We start from the raw sequence: 16,473 nt of genomic DNA on the forward strand, positions 1-16,473 counted from the left end.
CAGGCAATTAAAATCATACAGTTTGCAGCCTTTTGGGTCTGGTTGCTTTCGTTGGCATAATACATTGGCTTTCTCGTGTTGTTGCATTACAAGTTACTCCTCTTGCTCCTTTGCATGGCGCTGCCACAGCTTGCTCAAGCCAAGGACCTCTGGGTTGTGTGTAGTTTTTAGTGATTATGAATAAAACCCCCACCAGTAGCTGCATACAGGTTTTTGTGTAAACACATGTTTTTCTCTTAAATAAACATGCAGGTGTAAAATTGTGGGATGGTAAATGAGCACTTTAACTTTGTCAGGAACTGCCCACAGCCGGTCAGCACTGGGTGCTGTCGGGCTGTCTGCACGTTGGAGCAGAGCACTTCGCCGCCAGCTCTCATGCGTTCCAGTGTGCGAACAGCGCGCTCGCTTTTCACCTGCTCACTTCCCATCTGTGCAGCTTCTCTGTTGAAGTGTCTGTTCAAATGTTTGGCCTACTTTTTGACTTAGTTAATTCCTTGTTTATGATTTTGTAAGAGTTAGTTATGTGTTCTGGATACAAGTCCATTATAAGATAGGTGTTCTGCAAATATTCCACTCCCTCCCCCTTTTCCCTCCCCGCCTCCGTCTGTGATTTGTCCTTTCATTCTCTTAACAGTGTTTTTGTAGGGTAGACGTTTTAGATTTTGATAAAGTACAACTTACCATTTTTTCTTTTATTGATTATGCTTTTGGTGTTATATCTAGGAAATCTTTGCCTAACCGAGATTTTCTTTTATGTTTTCTTTTAGATATTGTGTAATTCTAAGTTTTACATTCAGGTATATGATCCATTTTATGTTAATTTTTTCTAGGGTGCAAGGTACAGGTTGAGTCTTTCTCACTCTTTTTTAAAAAATATATTTTATTGATTTTTTACAGAGAGGAAGGGAGAAGGATAGAGAGAAACATTGATGAGAGAGAAACATCGATCAGCTGCCTCCTGCACACCCCCTACTGGGGATGTGCCCGCAACCAAGGTACATGCCCTTGACCGGAATTGAACCTGGGACCCTTGAGTCTGCAGGCCGATGCTCTATCCACTGAGCCAAACCGGTTAGGGCTCTTTCTCTTTTCTTTCCTTCCTCTCTCCCTCCCTTAGTTCTTTCCTTCTTTCCCTATGGCTAGTCAATCATTTCAGCTCCATTTGTTGACAAGACTATTCTTTCTACATTGACCTGCTTTTGCACTTTTATCTAAAATCAATTGATCATACACTGGATCTATTTCTGGATTCTCTATTTTTTTAAATCTTTTTTTAAAATTCTTTATTGTTGAGAGTATTACAAATGTCCCTCAGTTTTTTCTCCATTGCCCCCTCCACCTGCCCCACCCTAGGCCTTCACTACCCTATTGTCTGTGTCCATAGGTAATGCCTATATGCATATAAGATCTTTGGTTAATCACGTCTCGACAACCCCCCTCTTCCCTCTGACATTTGTCAGTCTGTTCCATGCCTCTGATTCTATTTTATTCACCAGTTTATTTTGTTCATTAGATTCCTTGTTCATTTATTTTTATTTTTAGATTCAATTGTTGATAGATATGTATTTATTGGCATTTTATTGTTCATATTTTTTATCTTTTCTTCTCTCCTTCTCCTTCTCCTTCTCCTTCTCCTTCTCCTTCTCCTTCTCCTTCTCCTTCTCCTTCTCCTTCTCCTTCTCCTTCTCCTTCTCCTTCTCCTTCTCTTTCCTCTTCTTAAAGAATGCCCTTCATCATTTCATGTAATACTGGCTTGGTAGTGATGAACTCCTTTAGCTTTTTCTTGTCTATGAAGCTCTTTATCTGACCCTCAATTCTAAATGATAGCTTTTCTGGGTATAGTAATCTTGGTTGTAGGTCCTTGTTATTCATCACTTTGAATATTTCTTGCCACTCCCTTCTGGCCTGCATAGTTTCTGTTGAGAAATCAGCTGACAGTCATATGGGTACTCCCTTGTAGGTAACTAACTGCCTTTCTCTTGCTGCTTTTAAGATTCTCTCTTTGTCTTTAACCCTTGGCATTTTAATTACAATGTGTCTTAGTGTGGGCCTCTTTGGGTTCCTCTTGTTTGGGACTCTCTGTGCTTCCTAAACTTGTAAGTCTATTTCTTTCACCAGGTAGGGGAAGTTTTCTGTCATTATTTCTTCAAATAGGTTCTCAATATATTGCTCTCTCTTATCTTCTTCTGGCACCCCCATAATGTGAATGTTGGTACACTTGAAGTTGTCCCAAAGGCTCCTTACACTATTTTCATATTTTTAAATTCTTTTTTCTTTTTGCTCTTCTGATTGGGTGTTTTTTGCTTCCTCATATTCCAAATCATTGATTTGATTCTCAGACTCCTCTATTCCACTGTTGAATCCCTGTACATTATTCTTTTTTAAAAATATATTTTTATTGATTTCAGAGAGAGAGGGAGAGGAAGAGAGAGATAGAAACATCAATGATGAAGAGAATCACCAATTGGCTGCCTCCTGATGCCCCCTATTGGGAATGGAGCCCACAACCTGGGCATGTGCCCTTGACAGGAATCAAACCCTGAACCCTTCAGTCTGCAGGCTGACACTCTATCCACTGAGCCAAACCAGCTCGGGCTAAATTATTCTTTATTTCAGTTAGTGTATGCTTAATTTCTGACTGGTCCTTTTTTCATGTCTTTGACATTCTCACTAAGATCTTTAAAAGTCTCATGAAGACCCCTGAGTAACCTTATTACCATGGTTTTGAACTCTATATCCAGTAGTTTGCTTGCTTTTGTTTCTTTCATTTGTGGCATGTTTCTTTGTCTCTGCATTTTGGTTGTTTCCCTGTGTTTGTTTCTATGTATTAGGTAGGGCTGCTATGTGTCCTGGAATTGGTAGAGTGGCCTTGTGTAGTAGGTGTCCTGTAGGGCCCAATGACTCAGCCTCCCCAGTCACCTGAGCTGGGATGTGTGCACCCGTGTGGGATGTGTGCAGTCTTGTAGTTGAGCCTTGATCGCTGTTGGCATCACTGGGAGGAGTTGACCTCTAGGCCAATTGGCTGTGAGGATCAGCTCTGACTACAATGGAAGAGCTGCTGTGCAGGAGACACCCTATGGAGCAGGACTTGCTTCAGTGGGGCCTTGGTGCTCACTTAGTCTGCCTCTTGAGTGTGTTGCTTGTGGATGTGTAGAGTTGTAATCTGCTATAGTCTGAAGCTGTCCACCGAGTGCACTGGCTCTAGTGCCTCCAGAGAGGTGCAAAGTCAGCCACTGACTGGGGCCACTTGGCAGGAGCTACAGAGGGATCTGCAGATGGCTTCTATTTGCTATTTGTATTGGGTTTGGAGGTGCCCAGGTGAGGCCCAGCTGTGAAGCAGTGCAGGGTGGTGCTAGTGCTGGGTCTTGGGTCTTTTATTTATAGGTTTGGAGCACATTGTCACCAGTTGCAGCTTGTTTGAGATATTTTAGCAAAGTCTGAAGCCTGAGCCAGGACAGGCCATTCATATGGAAAAGCTGCTGCAAACAGGTTGGGTGGGGCTGCAAATTGGATGGGGCAGGATCTCAGGGAATCCCTAGGGCAGAGCAAACAGTGTGCTCCAGGCTGATGAAGACTCAGATGTGGCTGCTAGTCAGCCCTGGGACAGGGGAGGTCCCAGCACAGGACAATGACCCCTGCAAGCACCTCCATCTGAGAGAAAGCCACCCCTGAGTTCCTTCCCCAATGGCAGACAATCCAGTTCCTCCCCATATGTGTCTGGGTCCCCCAAAATCCCCAATGCTGGGGCTCAGAGGAAGCAAGTCTGAATAAGCCTGGCATTCAAGGCTCTGTGCTAAGCCCATCTACTAGTGAGTGCTTTCTGTCTCCCACTGCCTTCCTCCTGGATCCTGTGCTCCAGCCAAATCTCCCACTCTGCAAGCACACTCCATGCTTTCTGACCTCCATATCTGCACCTGCACTTCGCCTTCCTCTGAGCATAGCCTTGGTTGCTGCCACTATCCAGTGCAGTCCTACCTAGTTTTCAATTCTGGGTTCACCACCTCCTCTGAGAAGCCCTCCCAGATGACCCTGCTAAAAAGTTTGTTTTCTCCTCTCTGCTCCCATCATGGGCACCATCCTCTGGCCCTTAGCCTTTGGAAATGCAAAGACAATCCGAAATGACAACTCAAGCCGCTTCGGGAAGTACATTGACATCTACTTCAACCCCAGTGGGGTAATCGAAAGTGCACGCATCGAGCAGTTTCTCCTGGAGAAGTCCCGGGTCTGCCGGCAGGTGAGGGCACTCTATTTGCCCCAAATGAGGATTCAGGATTTGGGAGGCTTCCAGGAAGGGTCTCCTTCCATCACTCTCACCCCTCCTTCCCTCTCCCCAGAGACCTCCTCAGAGCCCCCATACATCTTAGTTGCTGCCCTGAAACCCTGGTCCTACCCTGAGATGGGCCAAGGATCCCTAGAATCCTATATAATAAAGAGCTAATATGCTAATTAGACTGGATGGTGGAACGGCCTTCCAGAACCACCAGTGGGCAGGGGGTGGGGCCGCAGGGACAAGGCAGCCGGGGCTACGAGGGCCTACTCTTGCACGAATTTTGTGCAATGGGCCTCTAGTTGAATAATAATGGTCCTTGCCCAGTATTCAAAGACAAGAAATGCAGGATTTTTTGTTCTGAATTTTCCATCCATATAGTGTTCTCATACGTTGGTGCCTCCTCCTCCTCACCTTTACTGGAATTAATGCTGAGGCGTGGTCAGTCCCTGCTAGGGGCTGTACCCTGAGGTCACGCCCTGGCCTACAACTTCAGAAAGGGTGCCTTCAGGGCTTCGGGGAAGTGCCTGAGAGAGGGTTCGTGGTGGGCTGGGCGGTCTTTGCGCAGGGCTGCAGGAGCACCTTGGCCTTGGGGCCCAGGATGAGGGCAGCCAGCAGGCCAGCTGTGCCTCAGTGAAGGGAGACCACTGGGCTGAGAGGTCATGGAGCAGCCGCCAGGCAGGAGGGACGACCTTTGGAGGCACTGCCACTTCAGGGGACCACTTTCCCCCCAGGCCCCACAGGAGCGGAACTTCCACATCTTCTACTGCATGCTCCTGGGCATGCGCCTGGAGGAGAGGGGGCTGCTGCACCTGGGCTCGCCCTCGGAGTACCGCTACCTAACCTCGGTGAGTCCCTGCCCCCGCACTGTCTTCTTGCTCCGCCCCACTCCCCTCCTTGCTCCACCCCACCCCACTCTCCTCCTTGCTCCACCCCACCCCACTCCCCTCCTTGCTCCACCCCACCCCACTCTCCTCCTTGCTCCACCCCACCCTCCTCCTTGCTCCACCCCAACCCACTCTCCTCCTTGCTCTGTCCCACCCCACTCTCCTCCTTGCTCCTCCCCACGCTCCTCCTTGCTCCGCCCCACGCTCCTCCTTGCTCCGCCCCACGCTCCTCCTTGCTCCACCCCACTCCCCTCCTTGCTCCACCCCACCCCACTCTCCTCCTTGCTCCACCCCACCCTCCTCCTTGCTCCACCCCAACCCACTCTCCTCCTTGCTCTGTCCCACCCCACTCTCCTCCTTGCTCCTCCCCACGCTCCTCCTTGCTCCGCCCCACGCTCCTCCTTGCTCCGCCCCACGCTCCTCCTTGCTCCACCCCACTCTCCTCCTTGCTCCGCCCCACCCCACTCTCCTCCTTGCTCCGCCCCACTCTCCTCCTTGCTCCGCCCCACTCTCCTCCTTGCTCCGCCCCACGCTCCTTCTTGCTCCGCCCCACTCTCCTCCTTGCTCCGCCCCACTCTCCTCCCTTGCTCTGCCCCACTCTCCTTCTTGCTCTGCCCCTGCCCCACCCCACTCTCCTTGCTCCATCCCTCACCCCTGCACCCCGACCGCCCCTCCGCCCCCAGAGGAGGAAGAAAGAGGGCTGGCAGGTGGGTCTCCTCCCACCTTTGCTTTAGGCTGAACTCAGCCCCCTCCACAGCTTCCTGAGGCTGGTTTCCCCTTTCTGACCATCAGAGACTTTCCCTTGCCCGAGGCTTCTTATTCCCGCCCAACTGATGGTCCTGCCCCACCCGCTCACCTTCCTATGGAACCAATGAGCAAAAAGGCTGGTCACCCAGCAGGCAGTTGTCTTCACACCCTCCCCCCCCGCCCCCCCCCCGCCCGCCCCATCGCACTACAATTGCACTCCCTAGACCAGGGGTGGGCAAACTTTTTGACTCGAGGGCCACAATGGGTTCTTAAACTGGACCGGAGGGCGGGAACAAAAGCATGGATGGAGTGTTTGTGTGAACTAATATAAATTCAAAGTAAAGGATCGGAGGGGAGAGCAAGAGAACCCTCTGCTCTTTCGGCTCCGCGGGCCGGATAGAACAGCCGAACTGGCTGGGTCCGGCCCGCAGGCCGTAGTTTGCCCACGGCTGCCCTAGACCGTGAACCCCAGGAGAGCAGCCTGCTTGCACTTGTTCAGGCGGCATCCCATCTCCCATGTCCTCTCCCGGGCAGCCCCTCAGGCACTGCCCTGGCCTTCCATATAGTGTTCTTGCCTGGGCCCTGGCAGGACCCTGGGCCCCTCCACTACCTAGTGTACCTCCCCCCTCCTGCAGGCGTGAGGCCTGCTCAGTCACTCACCCTGCAGACCTCCCCCAGGCCAGTCTGAGACCACATCCCAGTGACATGTTTCCAAGTCCCTCCGAATCCCAGGATCCTGGGACCTCTCCCTTCACCACCAACCCCACCACCTTGTGGTCCTGGCTCCTGCCTGCCACCTCCGCCCAGCCCGGCTGCTCTCTGCCTAGACCTCCCTCTCCCCTGAGCCCCTTTGAAGCTCAGCCTGTGGGACAGCCAGAGCCTCGTCCTGGGGGGCTCGCCTCACTTGCCAGTGCACAGGCACCACCTGCCCTGCTCTTGGCACCTGTGAGACAGCCATCTGCCTCCTGCCCGTCTGCCTCTGGCACAGCACCAGGCAGGGATAGGCTCTGGGCTCCTGAGTTCCAGGCAGTGGCACAGAGCCTGGCACACAGAGAGCCTGGCACTGTGTCCGTTAAGTGGCCGCAGGGTATTCCCCAGGGAGGGTGGTCAGGAGTCACTGTGAATGGCAAGGCAAGGCTGAAGCACTGGGCCAAGGCCGAGGGCTGCCGTGCCTCGCTGTCTGTGTCTCTGGTTCTGCCTCTGGAGGGACTTGAGTGTTTCCGGGGTTGGACCTCCCTGTGGCCCCTGAGGGAGTGCCACTCTAGGGTCTGTGGCTGAGTCCTAAAGGCTTCTCACCTTGTTGGCCCTGCATGAAGGAGGGGTGTGGGGTGGCCCCTTCAAGAAGCTGAGGTGCCCCATTCTGCAGGGGAACTGTACCTCCTGCGAGGGCCTGGATGATGCCAAGGACTATGCCCACGTGCGCTCCGCGTTGAAGATCCTCATGTTCTCTGATGCTGAGCACTGGGACCTCAGCAAGCTGCTGGCAGCCATTCTCCACCTGGGGAACGTGGAGTTCACAGGTAATGGTCCCCTCAGATGCTGGGGAAGAAGAGGGGGTGCAGGGGAAGGAGAGAAAGACCCTCTCCAGGCTCTCGCCTGCAGAGCCCCTGCCAAAGTCATGTGGTCTAACCTTGTCCGGAAAAAATGCTTTGGAGTTTCTGCTATAATTTTAGAGGCCTGTGGGTTAGGGAAAAGATGTTGAAGATTAGGGCGCTTCAAGATGAAGACTCAATCAATCAGCCCCCACGCTTAGCTGGCACCCCAGAGCTCCCCCTCACGGTGCGGGGAAAGCAGAGTAAACAGCCAGGCAGGACTTGCAGACCAGTTAATCAGATCCGGGTGGTCTGGGATGAAAGTGGCCTGGATGCTGGCTCCGAGCCCCTGAGCAGAGGATGCAGAGAAGACCAGCATACGCTGAGCTGGAGTCCTAATGCAGCAGAGTGAGGAATCTCAGAGGGAAGGTGGGGAGGCGGGCAGTGGGGGTAGGTAATCAACCAAAGACCTTGTATGCATATATGGACACAGACAATAGGGTGCTGAAGGCCTAGGGTGGGGGTGGGCCGGAGGAGGTCAGGGGGGGGAGGGGACATATGTAATACTCTCAACAATAAAGAATTATTAAAAATTGAAAAAGAAAAAGAATGGGCATAGGCAGTATTTGAAGAGATTATGGCTGGCTCAGAACTCATGAAACATACCAGTTCACAGAGCAGTGGGGAAAGACAGACTTTTTAGTAAATTTCTGGAGCAATTGGGCATCCACGTGGGAAACATGACCTTGGACCACTGCCTCACACCCTGTAAGGAGATCTGCTGGCTGTCCTGCGACCTGCGACCACACGGGGCCTTCTGCTAGTGAGGGAGGTGCCGTGCCACCAGCCGGGGCATCGGGACACGGAGGCGTTTAAATGTGATGCTGAGGAAACGAAGCTGGGCACAAAGAGATCTTTACATCACCTTACACAGAACTTAAAAGCAGGTCAAGCTAGATGCTGTTCAGGGACATAGATCTGGTCAAAAAGTAAGGGAGGAGCGAGGCACAGTTCCAGGGGCTGGGAGAGTGGTCGCCTCTGGCGGAGAGAAGGCCTGAGCAGGAAGGACCGGCCTGGCAGGTGATGTCACTGCAATGGCCACACAGGGGTGACTCACTAATTATTCACTGTAACATGCCTGTGGGTTCACACACTTCTTTACCTCTATGCTCTATTCTACAATTTGTTTGTTTATGGTTAATCCTCACCCGAGGATATTTTTCTATTGATTTTTAGAGAGAATGGAAGGGAAGGGAGAGACAGAGAGAGAAACATAGATGTCAGAGAGACACATCAATTGGTTGCCTCCTGCATGCACCCCGACCAGGGCTAGGAGCATGCCTGCAACTGAGGTACATGCCCTGGACTGGAATTCGAACCCAGGACCCTTCAGTCCATGGGCTGACACTCTATTCACTGAGCCAAACTGGCCAGGACAATTGTACAACTTTTTAAAGTTAAAATACACACACACACACACAAGCAATACTCCCTCCTCCCCAATCCTGGAGCCCTAAGGTCAAGGCTGACTCACAGCGGAGGAACTTGAGTGGGGAGGCCTGCTCCTTGAGTGCTGGCCCGGGCTTTCATGCACAGCAGTGAGTTAGGGGCTGATGACTCATCTCCTCCTTAATGGACCCCTCTGCACCTGTCCTGCAGCCCCGCCCAGCCCACCCGCTTCTCCCCAAACAAACCTGGATTTCTCCATTCTTCCCCTTGGCGCAGGCCCTGATCTGAGGAGCAGAGCGGGAAGCGTGACCTCGGGGGCACTGGCCCCTGGGAGCACTCGGGGAGGCAGCACCTGGGAGCCCTGGGCCTCATCCTGCACTTAGGGTGCTTTGCCACTCAGCGGTCACCCTTCTCCCTGCAGCTGCCGTCTTTGAGAACCTGGATTCCTCTGATGTGATGGAGACGCCAGCCTTCCCCGCTGTGGCGACGTTCCTGGAGGTAGCCTGGCCTGGTGCCTGCCAGCTCCCAGGGGTCAGCTGACAGACCCCTGACCCCTGATTCTCATAACCCTTCCCAGGCTCTCAGCTCAGCCCAGGCACCTTCTGCCATCGCAGGCCTGGGGTGGGAGCCAGAGGGAAGCAGTGTGAGCTAACTGTTAGCCGCGCAACAGAACGATGGCTCACTCTCCACCCCACCAAACCCAAGCTCTCCCTCTGGGCCCCCGGGCCCTTCCCTGGATCTTCCCCGGCTCCCATCAAATGTGCCTGCCCACAGCCTCCTCCCAGGGCTGCTGCTCTGGAAAGGGGGGCTGCTGCTCTGGAAAGGGGGGGCTTGTTGCTCTGGAAAGGGGGGCTTGTTGTTCTGGAAAGGGGGGCGTGCTCACACCATTAGCCTCCGCAGACCCTGAGAAATGGAGCCTCGCTTCAGGAGGCAGCCTCATGGGCAGGGAATGCCTCTGCCCTGGGGGGACGGGTCCCTTCCATGCCACCCCCCATTGGCTGTTCTGATGGAAAGTAATAGAATCAGAAGAAGAGGAAAAAAGAAGGGAAGGGAGGGCAGGAGGGAGGGAGGAAGGAAGGGAGGGAGGAAGGAAAGGAGGGAGGAAGGAAGGGAAGGAGGGAGGCAGGGAGGGAGGCAGGGAGGGAGGGAGAAAGGGAGGGAGGGAGGGAGGGAGGGAGGGAGGGAGGGAGGGAGGGAGGAAGGAAAGGAGGGAGGAAGGAAGGGAAGGAGGGAGGCAGGGAGGGAGGGAGGGAGGGAGGGAGGGAGAAAGGGAGGGAGGGAGGGAGGGAGGGAGGGAGGGAGGGAGGGAGGGAGGGAGGGAGGGAGGGAGGAAGAAAAGGGAAGAAAAACAGTCCCATTAGGCACATTTTGCTGCTCATGTTCTTCGTTTGGAGCAGAGTTCTTAGAAACGTTGGGTGTTGCAGGCTTGGTCTTCCCTGCATGGCGGGGCCTGACCATCCAGACACCTCCTGCCCTCCTGAGGCCTGCGCCTCCAGGAGTGACTGTGGGGGCATACCCGCTGCCAAAGCCGGCCTTGGAGCCCACCTGCCCGGCTCTCCAGGCCACCTGGTGGTGACAGCTCCCTCCTGAGCCCGAGGCCGGCCCAGGGCTGGTCAGCCGAGCAGCTGGTCCGCTCAGGGCCCAGCTGGTGCACCCGAATGCTCTGACCCCAGCGCTCAGATTGACCCTCGGCTGCCCTCCCAGGATTCGACCCTGGTCCCCCTGGCCTGGCCCTCGTCACAGGCATCACCCTCCCTCAGGCCTGGGGCATACATGTTGGTCATGAGAGGGACCGACCTGGCACAGCAGGTCAGAACCCGGAGCAGCCCTGCCGTCAGCTGCCCCCCCTCCTTCCAGGTGCCACAGCAGGCCCTCCGGGACTGTCTGCTCAAGCATGCTATTGCCATCCGCGGGGAGCTGGTGGCCAGGCCGCTGAGTACCACGCAGGCTGCAGACCGAAGGGACGCCCTGGGCAAGGTGCAGAGCGCGGGAGGTGTGGGCAGGGCAGCTGGGCCTCTGAGCACTGCCCAGGCTGCAGACCACAGGGACACCCTGGGCAAGGTGCAGAGCGCGGGAGGTGTGGGCAGGGCAGTGTGCTGTTGGCCAGCCCTGGCCCTGCCGTCCCTGCCTGGTGACTGGCCTCCTCGCCTCCCTGGGCTGGGCTTCTTGCCTGTAAAGTGGGGATGATGCCCTTCCGTAGGTCTGAGGGCAGCCTTCTTGTGTGAGTGGGGAGAGGGCAGCCTTCCTCCTGGGCCCACAGCCCATGGTGCACCCCATGTCTCCTCAGGGCATCTATGGACACCTCTTCCTGTGGATAGTCAAGAAGATCAATGCTGCAATTTTCACTCCCCCCGCCCAGGACCCGAGACCTGTGCTCAGGGCCATTGGCCTCCTGGACATATTTGGCTTTGAAAATTTCCAGAACAATAGGTATGAAGGTCTCCGTTCGCCTGCTTCAGGAAATGGAAGATAAGCCCAGCTCCTCACTGACCAGGCGAGGGGGTAGCCTTTCCTCCCCCGCTGGGCTCCCACTCCCAACGCTGGGCAGGGTGAGCCGCGGGGCAGGCGAGTCTTCCTGCAGGGAGCTGGTCTGTGCATGCCCAGGGCACCCTAGCGCGTCCACAGGAGGCACAGAACGAGAGCACCCAAGAGCCAGCCAGCTGTCACCCCTCTGGGGCCATCTACTCTCCTCATGAATCAGAGTGAATTATCAGGTGGGGTTAGGGTTAGGGTTAGGGTTAGGGTTAGGGTTAGGGTTAGGGCTAGGGGTTAGGGTTAGGGCTAGGGTTAGGGTTAGGGTTAGGGCTAGGGTTAGGGGTTAGGGTTAGGGTTAGGGTTAGGGCTAGGGTTAGGGGTTAGGGTTAGGGTTAGGGTTAAGGTTAGGGCTAGGGTTAGGGGTTAGGGTTAGGGTTAGGGTTAAGGGTTAGGGTTAGGGTTAAGGTTAGGGCTAGGGTTAGGGGTTAGGGTTAGGGTTAGGGTTAAGGTTAGGTCTAGGGTTAGGGGTTAGGGTTAGGGTTAGGAGTAGGGTTAGGGTTAGGGTTAAGGGTTATGGTATGGTTATGGTTAAGGTTAGGGTTAGTGCTAGGGTTAGGGCTAGGACTAGGGCTAGGATTAGGGTTAGGGTTAGGGTTAGGGTTAGGGTTAGAAGGTTAGGGTCAGGGTTAGGGCTAGGGTTAGGGTTAGGGTTAGGGCTAGCGTTAGGGCTAGGGCTAGGGTTAGGGCTAGGGCTAGGGTTAGGGTTAGGGTTAGAAGGTTAGGGTTATGGTTAGGGCTAGGGTGAGGGTTATGGTTAAGTTTAGGGCTAGGGTTAGGGCTAGGGCTAGGGTTAGGGTTATGGTTAAGTTTAGGGCTAGGGTTAGTGGTTAGTGTTAGGGCTAGGGTTAGGGTTAGGGTTAGGGTTAGGGCTAGGGCTTGAGTTAAGGTTAGGGTGAGGGTTAAGGTTAGGGCTTGGGTTACTGGTTAGGGTTAGGGCTAGGGCTAGGGTTAGGGGTTTGTGTTAGGGCTAGGGTTAGGGTTAGGGCTAGGGCTTGAGTTAAGGTTAGGGTGAAGGTTAAGGTTAGGGCTCGGGTTAGTGGTTAGGGTTAGGGCTAGGGCTAGGGCTAGGGTTTGGGTTATGGTTAGGGTTATGGTTAGGGTTCGGGTTAGGATTAGGGTTAGAGTTAGGGTTATTATAATGGTTCGGTTTAGGGTTAGGGTTAGGTCTAGGGCTAGGGCTAGGGTTAGGGCTAGGGTTAGGGTTAGGGCTAGGTTTAGGATTAGGACTAGTGCTAGTGCTAGGGCTAGGGTCAGGTTTAGGGCCAGGGATAGGGTTAGGATTAGGGCTAGGGCTAGGACTAGGGTTAGTGTTAGGGCTAGCGCTAGGGCTAGAGCTACTGTTAGGGTTAGGGATAGGGCTAGGGCTGGATTAGGTCTAGGCCTAGGGTTAGGATTAGGTCTAGGCCTAGGGCCAGGGTTAGGGTTATGGTTAAGGTTAGGGCCAGGGTTAGGGGTTAGTGTTAGGGCTAGGGTTATGGTTAGGGCTAGGGCTAGGGCTAGGGTTAGGGTTAGGGCTAGGGCTGGGTTTATGGTTAGGGTTAAGGGTTAGTGTTAGGTTTAGGGCTAGGTTTAGGTCTAGGGCTAGTGTTAGGGTTATGGTTAAGATTAGGGCTAGGGTTAGGGTTTAGTGTTAGGGCTAGGGTTAGGGTTAGGGTTAGGGCTAGGGCTAGGGCTAGGGTTAGGGTTAGGGTTATGGTAATGGTTTGGTTTAGGCTTAGGGTTAGGGCTAGGGCTAGGGCTAGGGTTAGGGTTAGGGTTAGGGCTAGGTTTAGGATTAGGGCTAGGGCTAGGGCTAGGGTTAGGTTTAGGGCTAGGGCTTGGGTTAGGATTAGGGCTAGGGCTAGGACTAGGGTTAATGTTAGGGCAAGGGCTAGGGCTAAGGCTAGGGTTAGGGCTAGGGCTAGGGTTAAAATCAGGTCTAGGCCTAGGGCTAGGGTTAGGGTTATGGTTAAGGTTAGGGCTAGGGTTAGGGTTAGGGTTATTGCTAGGGCTAGGGTTAGGGTTAGGGTTAGGGCTAGGGCTAGGGCTGGGGTTAGGGTTAGGGTTAGAGTTAGGGTTAGGGCTAGATTTAGGTTTAGGATTAGGGCTAGGGCTATGTTTAGGTTTAGGGCCAGGCCTAGGGCTAGGGTTAGGATTAGGGCTAGGGCTAGGCCTAGGGCTAGGGTTAGGGCTAGGACTAGGGCTAGGGCTAGGGCTAGGGTTAGGATTAGGGCTAGGGATAGGACTAGGGTTAGTGTTAGAGTTTGGGCTAGGGCTAGGAATAGGGTTAAGGTTAGGGTTATGGTAATGGTTCGGTTTAGGACTAGGGCTAGGGCTAGGGCTCGGATTAGGGTTAGGTTTAGGGCTAGGTTTAGGATTAGGGCTAGGGTTAGGGTTGGGGCTAGGGCTAGGGCTAGGTTTCGTTTTAGGACTAGGGCTAGGGTTATGGTTAGGGTTATGGTTAGGGTTTGGGTTAGGGTTGGGTTAGGGTTAGGGTTAGGGTAATGGTTTGGTTTAAGGTTAGGGTTAGGGCTAGGCCTAGGGCTAGGGTTAGGGTTAGGGTTAGAGTTAGGGTTAGGGTTATGGTTAAGGTTAGGGCTAGGGTTAGGTCTAGGGTTAGGGTTAGGGCTAAGGCTAGGGTTTGGTTGAACAGAATGTCAATGACATTGACTGGCCGACATCTTCAGGTGCCCTATCATGCTAGGTAAGGGGAAGGTGGTGTCGTCCCTGATGTTTTAGTTGGACAATGGAAATGCAGGGCAGGCCACCTCTGGCCAGTGTCCCAGCAACCCTGAATGGAGGCTGAAGAAGAGCCAGGATGCAGATCGGAAGTGTGCCCCCCAGCGGTGAAGTGATGAGGGCTGGGGTAAAGGGAAGCTGGGACAGCTTATGGCAGGCAGTCAGTGAGGAAAGTGAGTGCTGGAGCGAGCGGAAAGCGCCTGTATGCAATCTACTAGTAGCTTCTCAGGCGAGCCTAGCTCGTCATGGGCCTGGGGATGGCCCTGGACTGGTTCCACGAAGTGGGGCCTCGGGCTGTCAGAGCAGCCAGGGCTGGCCTGGCCTTTACATGCCCTGCCCCAGGCCCGTCTCCACAGGAGCCTGAGGGCCCCTTGATGAGCCATTCCCCATGCGAGCCCCTGCGTGGCTGCTCCGGCCAGCTGTGCGGGCAGGGCAGCACCATGGGCAGGGCTGGCAGAACCGCCTGGTGACGGGAGCTCTAGGGCACAGTCAGCTGGGAGGTGGCCAGGCCGTTGGTTTCTGTCCTCAGGGGGACAGTGGGCAGACCAAGCACGGGAAACCATCAGGAGCATTGGTGGGTTGTGGGGGTCAGGCCATTGACGCAAGGAGCCCTCCTGGGAGGGGCCAAGGGGGTTTGTGGCAGGACTGCAGTCGCTCAGCCATGCACCCGCAAGTGTCCACAGAGCCCACTGAGCAAGGTGTGGGGAGTGGGGCACATGCCCACCTGTGCCCTCACTTCCTGGGCCAGCAGATGTGGAACAGCCAGTCCAGGTATGATGAGGTTTCGCACTGATTGGCAGCCATCCTGAGGCAGGAAGGCCTGTCTGAGACGGGGATGCCATTGGCCTGGGTAGGAGGCAGGAGAGGAGCGGCCGCTAATGTGTAAGGACTCGGATGGGGATGGGGAAGCAGCCCGTGGAGAGTAGAGCGGCCGGCCCGGGGCCACCCTGGGGCAGAGGCAGGCTTCCCACTGTGTCCCTGGGTCCTGCCTGGAGCGGTGTGAGCTGGGGCCTGCAGGTCAGAAAGCTCCCTCCATAGCGAGTCCAAAAGGGCAGAGGGGCCAGGGGACAAGTACAGGAGGACCGTGGGGTGCTCCCTGGAGCAGGGGAGGTGGCCTGTGTCACTGGGAAGCAGGGAAGAGTCAGGGCACTTGCAGGAGGAGGTGGGCGGAGGGGTCAGCATGACTCCTGTTTGCTGACTGGCCCCGGGGGCGGGGGTTGGGGGGTCGGGCATGGGGCAGGAGCATGTCTGCTGGATGCAGAGGAGCCCAGCAGCCACTCCTGAGTCTGCAGAAGCTCCTCTTACACCAAGGCCCTTGCCATGGGGGCAGGGCTGTTACACCGGCTCCCGGGATCATTTCCCTGTCGGTAGGCAGACCTGGCACAGAGCCCTTAGAGGTTGGTAAGGAGCCAAGGCAGGGTTTATGGTATGCCTTCAGAGCTGCTCCTTTCTGTTAGTTTGTTGGCCACAGAGCGAGGAGGTGAGATGGTGGGCGGAGTGGAGAGGGGGCGGGTGTGCCTGTGCACACAACTCCCTGTGAAGGGGATGTGCGTGTGGTGCACGTGTAAGCTCTGCGCAAACACTGGTGAGTGTGCTCACATGGCTGCGCAGGGCAGAGCCAACGCCCTCTCCCACCCCGCCCGCCTGGCAGCTTCGAGCAGCTCTGCATCAACTTCGCCAACGAGCACCTGCAGCAGTTCTTCGTGCAGCACGTGTTCACCTTGGAGCAGGAGGAGTACCGCTCCGAGGGTATCACCTGGGACTTCGTCGGCTACACGGACAATCGGCCCACCCTGGACCTGCTGGCCCTGAAGCCCATGAGCATCATCTCCCTCCTGGACGAGGAGAGCCGCCTCCCACAGGTGCGCCCTGAGCCCACCCCCCTGGTTGAGACCCTGCCCATCATTCTCCTCCGGGAGGTGGGGAACTCCCCACCGAGTGGCTCATTTGTTCTGAGGTTGCTGGAACCTCAGCTAGGAATCAGCAAACCAGCCTCAGCTCATCTCCCAACCAGACCTGCTCTCCCTCGAGGCCCAGCTCGCAACCTGCCCCACTCCACACAGAATGACAGACATCTGTCATGGATCAGACTCAAGAGCGCCCCGGGGAGGCCTCCTGGGCACCTGTGGGCAAGGCTGCAGCTGGGACAGAGATGGGAAACATTCTCTCGCCCTTGGGGAGACCTCCTGCCTGTCCCTGGGGAGACGCCTCTCAGATGCAGCCAGTAGGAGCTCTTCATCCAGAGAAGGGGAAGCCAGGCTGGGCGTCTGGACCATGGTGGGAAGGGTGGGGCCAGATAGCTGGGAGTGGAGGGTGGCAGACCCAGTATCTGCCCTGG

The 16,473-nt window shown here is 55.1% G+C and overlaps 1 protein-coding gene across 2 annotated transcripts in view; it reads left to right on the forward strand.

Annotated features, from left to right (window-relative positions):
• MYO7B (myosin VIIB) overlaps window positions 1–16,473 on the forward strand; it is a gene marked incomplete at its 5' end in the record, with an annotated part of 83,499 nt that overhangs the window by 13,542 nt on the left and 53,484 nt on the right. For both annotated transcript variants that reach the window (XM_080667891.1, XM_080667892.1), the window contains 7 exons: window positions 4,092–4,234; window positions 5,002–5,115; window positions 7,268–7,421; window positions 9,304–9,380; window positions 10,740–10,859; window positions 11,170–11,312; window positions 15,787–15,997. In XM_080667891.1, the coding sequence (XP_080524017.1) occupies window positions 4,092–4,234; window positions 5,002–5,115; window positions 7,268–7,421; window positions 9,304–9,380; window positions 10,740–10,859; window positions 11,170–11,312; window positions 15,787–15,997 (962 nt within the window). The remainder of the gene's footprint in view (window positions 1–4,091; window positions 4,235–5,001; window positions 5,116–7,267; window positions 7,422–9,303; window positions 9,381–10,739; window positions 10,860–11,169; window positions 11,313–15,786; window positions 15,998–16,473) is intronic.

The sequence above is a fragment of the Plecotus auritus genome (genome assembly GCF_963455305.1).
Source record: "Plecotus auritus genome assembly, chromosome: 5".
Lineage (NCBI taxonomy): Eukaryota > Metazoa > Chordata > Mammalia > Chiroptera > Vespertilionidae > Plecotus > Plecotus auritus.